This window comes from Agelaius tricolor, unplaced genomic scaffold (assembly GCF_023055355.1).
Source record: "Agelaius tricolor isolate 1412-34295 unplaced genomic scaffold, bAgeTri1.0.p SCAF_4, whole genome shotgun sequence".
Lineage (NCBI taxonomy): Eukaryota > Metazoa > Chordata > Aves > Passeriformes > Icteridae > Agelaius > Agelaius tricolor.
In genome coordinates this window covers 25,899,744-25,905,743 of record NW_027269264.1, presented here as the reverse complement: position 1 = coordinate 25,905,743, position 6,000 = coordinate 25,899,744, and the positions used below count along the sequence as shown (strand labels likewise).

General features: G+C 36.0%; 1 protein-coding gene across 1 annotated transcript in view; it reads left to right on the top strand.

The window, feature by feature from the left end:
* Window positions 1-6,000, top strand: part of CNTLN (centlein) — a 169,661-nt gene that overhangs the window by 64,029 nt on the left and 99,632 nt on the right. Inside the window, 1 exon segment of the mRNA XM_071425911.1 lies at window positions 5,582-5,755. Within this exon segment, the coding sequence (XP_071282012.1) occupies window positions 5,582-5,755 (174 nt within the window).

Below are 6,000 nucleotides of genomic sequence, written 5' to 3'. Positions count from 1 at the left end.
TTTTCCTTTTATATAAATCATGTGAATTTTGGAGGATGGCAAATGTAAATCTTATGAGGGTGAATGGATGGTGGAAACCCTTTTTCTGACTTGTAGGACATTTTGACAGCTCGGGGGGAGGACACATGAGATCAAGGTCCAGGCTGGGTAAGTTGTTCTTCAAGACCTGTTGCCCATCTTAGATGTATTTGCAGTGAATAGACATGAGGCTGTGACAATGGGATGCCCAAGCTGCAGAAATGAGTTTGCAAAGGATGCTGTAGTGAGCACTGCCTGTGACTTAGCTTCACAGCTGTCTAACTCAGTAGCAGAGTAACAGGAAACTCCTTCATTCTTCAACAGAATGATCCTTCTGATCATTTCATTCATTATGGCTTTGCTTGGCAGATGACACTAGATTCCAGGAGTTTTGACTGAAGAAAACTTTTAGGTATGCGCCGTAGTCTAGTTGAGTGCCATAGGTCAAAATGACTGTTTTCCTAACTCAGATGTTCTGGTAATCTTGTACACCTATTTTCTGGTTTGAGCTGTATGTCTAAACTCTGCTCTGTTGCTGAGACTTTAGCTTTTACTAAGCTATAGTGTGCCTTCTGACCAGTTTGAAGCAGAGTTGAGCTTGCATCTAAGTCACAGAAGGACTGTCCAGGCTCTTTTTGTCCTCTCCTAGCCCACAGTGTTGGTACAGTGCAATTGGTTTTAGCATAGCTTAGTGCTGAGAAAGCTGAGCACAAGCAGGTACCAGGATGTTACACATTAGGCTGTGTAATTAGTCCTGAAGCTCTTAGATATCCATTCCTTTGGTACCTGCTCTCTTTTGCCAGTGAAGAAAGCTCATGCAGAAATATAGAAATATAGTGGACCATAGCTGTACTTTTTCCATATTGTTTGTACTACTTTTAATAGGTAATAACAATGGTATTGGATTCCCTTCTGTAAGTACAGTGGATGGTTTCCCATATAATACAGGTTTCTTACCAAATGGTGCTTGTGCTTCAGCTTGATTAATGCATCCAGAAAACCACCACTGGAGTCTCACTGTGAAAAGACATGTAAGAGTACTGAGATATCTACTTGATAGAAATAAATATTTTTTGGCTCATATTTGTTGTTTAAAACATAAATACAAGTTCTGACATTTATTTGGACTATATATTTTGCCTCTAGGGTAAGTTTCAGTATCAGAGTAGACACATAATCTTTCGTAAAATAGCACGTGGTGTAAACTGATTTTGCTGTCTGAAAGAGAACACCATTGCTCTATTAAGCTGATCCTTGTAATACAGTAGGACTCGAATCTAAGATACTTAAACCTAAGAGAAAGCTTTTTATATATATAGGATTCAGAATAGGCTTATAAGTGAACTACATGGACTTCTCTGTTGAGTTACTCTGTGAGTCACTTTTTCAGTTTGTAATATGAAAAATGATAATTTTAAGGCAGAAGTTGTTGAAGAACCTAGCGCTGCCTCTCAGACTGCAATTTTCTGGATTGCAGATTTCTGATCTTTACTATGAAGCTGGATTCCATCCTTCATACTGACCTTGGATGTTGACTGATTTATGTAGCCTTGAAAGCACTATTCTGCTTTTTTCTTCTGATAGTGTTAGGATTTTAAAGTTGTTGTTCCACTATAGCCCAAATTATTTTCCTTTTTGGACTTAGTGTTTGTAATACTTCCTTAGTTCTTAGATTACCAATAAGAGTTTAGATGTAAAAAGTGAAAATCCAAGAAAAGGTCATATCTCTTTTTGAGAATCTGATGGAGTTGCATTTCATAGAATCATAGAATGGCCTGTCTTGGAAGGAACCTAAAGATCACCTAGTTTCACCCCACTGTGACCATGGGCAGGGACACCTCCCACTAGAGCAGGTTGCTCCAAGCCCCATCCAACCTGGCCTTGAACACTGCTGGGGGTGGGGTATCCGCAGGTTCTGTGGGCAACCTGTTCCAGTGCATCAGCACCCTTACAGTAAAGAATTTCATCATAATGTCTGATTTAAGTCTCCCCTCTTTCAAACTCCCCAAGTTTGAAGTCATTGTCCCTTGTCCTGTCACTGCTTGCCCTTGTAAAAATGTCACTCTTTCTGCATGCATTGATCTTCAAATTCTAGTTTGCTGATAGTCATGCGTTTATACAGAAGTTGGTTGTTCTCATAGTAACCAAATCTTTTCACTAAATAATTTGGGTTTAATAATTTTTAAGAATTTTTTTTCTCTTATCCGAAGATACTTGGACCACAGAATTCTGGAAGTAATAAATTAAATTGACATGAACCTAAAACAAAACACCAGCGAGAGAAGTTTCACCCAGCTTTCTGTCTTGGGAAGGTCTTCTTTCTTGTCTAAAAAATTAATGTTCAACCTTCTCTTATATTTGAATAAAAAAAGTCTTTAGGCTAGGAAAATTAAAAGAATATTTCTCAGTTTTTCAAAGATATGTAAAGTTTAACAGAAAATTATACCAAACTCCTTTTGAGTTGGAGTCCACTGATAAGCAAAACTTTTGTTTTTAAATTTATTTAATCAATTACATCTGGGTTCTTAGAATTTCTGAAGCTGAAAAAATTCCACAAGTATACTTAAAAAATGAGGAGGTTTTGAGGATATCGTAGACCCAAATTCTATAGGTAAGTGTGTTTTGTTAACAACAATCTACTGAATATTTTAAGGTGAAAGCATAGGCATTTTGGAGGTGTTAATTAAGATCTAAGACTTGATTTGTTTGATTTAGTTTTCCAAGAAATATGTCTGCATAGCCATGTGGACAGAGACTGTAAGGGTTTTATTAGAAAATAAGATAAATTTACCATAAAAATACTTTATGGTATTTTATTTTAAATAAGTATCACAGCATGGCAATTTCTAGGGATCTCTTTTGGAAGAAGAAAAGAGTAGAAAAATAACCTCAAAGCAAATAAAGAATACTTTTCATAAATTTGTCATACTAAAGTCAACAGCAGAACCTGCATGAGAAAGCGGAGCAGGTTTTGATGTAGTCTGTGACTGATGGAGTCAACTTAAATGGAGTTATGTTTTAAAGTACTCAGTATTTCATTTTTTTACACAAGAAAATAAAAAGTAGTGATACAATAAGAAGTTAATAATTAGTGACATTCTGTAATTCTTACGGCTTAAAAGTCAGCAGCAGAAGCTGGACTCAAGGATATAAATGTCCTTTTAAAGTTAAATAATTCTATGAGCACTTAACAGGTGTAGACTTTTTAAAGTAACAGGAATGTGAATTTAAATTGTTGTAACAGATTGAAGTTGTTGACTCTTTTTTGAGTTACTAATACAGTTTTAAAGCTTGTGTTTCACATAGAGCTCTTTTTTTACATGCATCGGAGAAATCAGTAAGATGTGTGTGTCAAGTTGGTAGGTGTATTTCTCTTTTGTAAAAAGAGTAAAATTCAAGTAATAAAATAAATTCCAGAGCCTGAGTGCAACTACATTTCCCTTATCTACTGACACTATTTCTGTCTTCTTGGTTTTGTTGGATTTTTTGCATTTTTATATAATGCTCAGGTTTTGTTCAAACAAACGTGAAGTCCAGTTTTCTTTAAAGCATTATTTTGATTGCATGGCTTGTCTTCTTCTCATTTTCTTGTTTTTCTTTCTTTTTCCCTGTGTGTTCATGAGCTAGTGGTTATAAACAGGCATTTTACTGATCATAGGTAGTAATGACATCTGTTTGCAACTACGTATGGCCTAAACTATGCAAAATGAGGAACAGAATTTATTTAAGGAACAGTCAGCAAAAGCACAGGCAACTTTTATTGTCTGACAAATGTCTTATACTTACTATATGAAGAGTTGAGGTTTTTCTAAAAAAAGTGGTCAATATCTTTAATTTGTAATTTATTTGTTGAAATAATGAGTTTGTCTTAGGCTTTATGAAAAGCATACTCTGCATAAATAAAATGTCTGTGCCTATTTGTCTGTTTCTGACAATTACTAAGCTTACTAAGGTGCTTGATTGATTTTAATCAACTTTGGACCACTTCACTTCTTGATTGGCATGAATTTGGAGATTCATTTACTTAACCTTTTTTTTTACACCACTTTTTGTAATTTTTGTCAGTATTCCTGACTTTTTTATGTAGGGAACACCAGTGTTTGAGAACAAAGTGCCACGTGATGATTGTACCAAATAATATCTTCTCTATTGAAATGAGTATTTGTCTTAAGAATATGCACAGTTCAAAGCAAGTGATGTTGTCAGGATCTTGTTAATAAGAGATAAAATAAAACTTCTAGTTAGTCTTAAGAGCGTGTCTTCTGGATCAAGTTTGTTGATTGAAGAACTCACTGCTTGCCAGCTGCTCATCATTGCTGTCAGAACACCACTGGCAATAGAGTTTTATGAGTTTCCCCTCATCAATGCAGTCCAAGGTCAGCTCAAGCCATTTCCATTGGCTTTTAAACTACCCACCCCTTTTAGTTATGCAATCAGTTAAGGAGGCTGTCATTCCTTCTCCAGCAATGGCACTGAGGTGTTAACCTCCAGCTACCTGGATGCATTGGCCGTGTGGGAATTATATCATCTTTCTCTGGCACAGCTGTTAAAAGATGAATATCTGTCCCCAGCCTTATGGCACTGAGGAGGAAGCGGCATTTCATTTTATGATTGCCGTAAGGTGACTCAACAGGCATATTGCTGCTGCTTACACTAAGAAAGAAAGTTTTGCCCAGTGGTTGTTACAGGGTGGGGTGTGATCACACCTGGTAATGAAAACTCAACTGACCAGGAGTCAGTTGTCAAGCCATGCTAACTTGACCACTCTTGGTCATGCCTACATGAGTCTGCTACTGAATATCAGGGTTATAACTTACAGGAGCTGCTACCACTGAAATGTGTCCTCTCTGAAAAGGTTTGGTAGCTAGGTAAGTTGATCACTGTGCAGCAGCCTTGCACTGTGCCAAGGAATTGCTGCACGTGGATTGATAGCTAGGAAAGGTCCTGGAATTCAACAGTTTAACAAAATAAAGTACCAACCTTGAGCAACACTGTGAGCTAGAGTCTATTTTTTCCTTTAAGTTTTCAGTTTGACCACAACACTTGTGCTCTTTAAGGATGTTATGGATACAAGTTTTAGATTTACAGTAAAAAAGTACTTTTCTGAGGCAGTTCTTAACTAACAATATGTTTAGTTCCAGAATATGCAGTTAAGGTTTTTTTGTTTGGCCAGTGATACTTAAAACTTGAAATTTCACTAGAAACAAGTCCAGAAGGTGCAATACTCTGTCAAGAAATTTAATAGCATGTGACATACAAATTACTGTCTAATAATTACTGTCTAATAAATGCAGAAGAAATGTCTGTATAAAACAGCCATTGTTAAGAACATACATTTAGATTTAGAAAAGAAGGTGGTGGTCTAAAAATGTTTCCTTAATATTTTGAGATCTGGTTTTGAATATGCATTCATGGGTAATTTATGAGAGCAGAATTATTTGCAGCTTTTACATGTTTCTGTAATATTGCTAATATATTTCTCTAGGCAGTTTTAAGTAAATGGTGTGTTACACATCTGATTTTTTTTGTTAACAATGTAGTATACCTCTATTTCATTTTCTAGGTATTTCAACAGCCTTCTTTAAGTGAGCTAGAGGACTATATTACAGTGCAAGAATCTGAAATGGAGCTTTTACAGAAAAAATTGAAGGAAGGGAATCCTAACCTAGCAGAGCATAATTTGTACACTGCAGATACTCTGGAAAGCAACAATATAAGGACTGGAAGAAAGCATGAGGTAGGGTAGTTTTATTGTCTGGTGTATTTGTGTGTAAGTCAGGCTGGTGAAGCCAAACGTTTTTGCTCAAGGGCCCAGATAATAATTTTAATATCTGTTGACGCTGCTTATAATTCTGGAAGCTTGTTTGAATAGTTCCTGTGTTATCTGCCAAAGACTTGTTAAAATAGCTGTTGGGAGTAGAAGGTTTTACCTTATTAAATACTGAATAAGGGATTCTTAATTAAATGAACTATTTGCAGGAT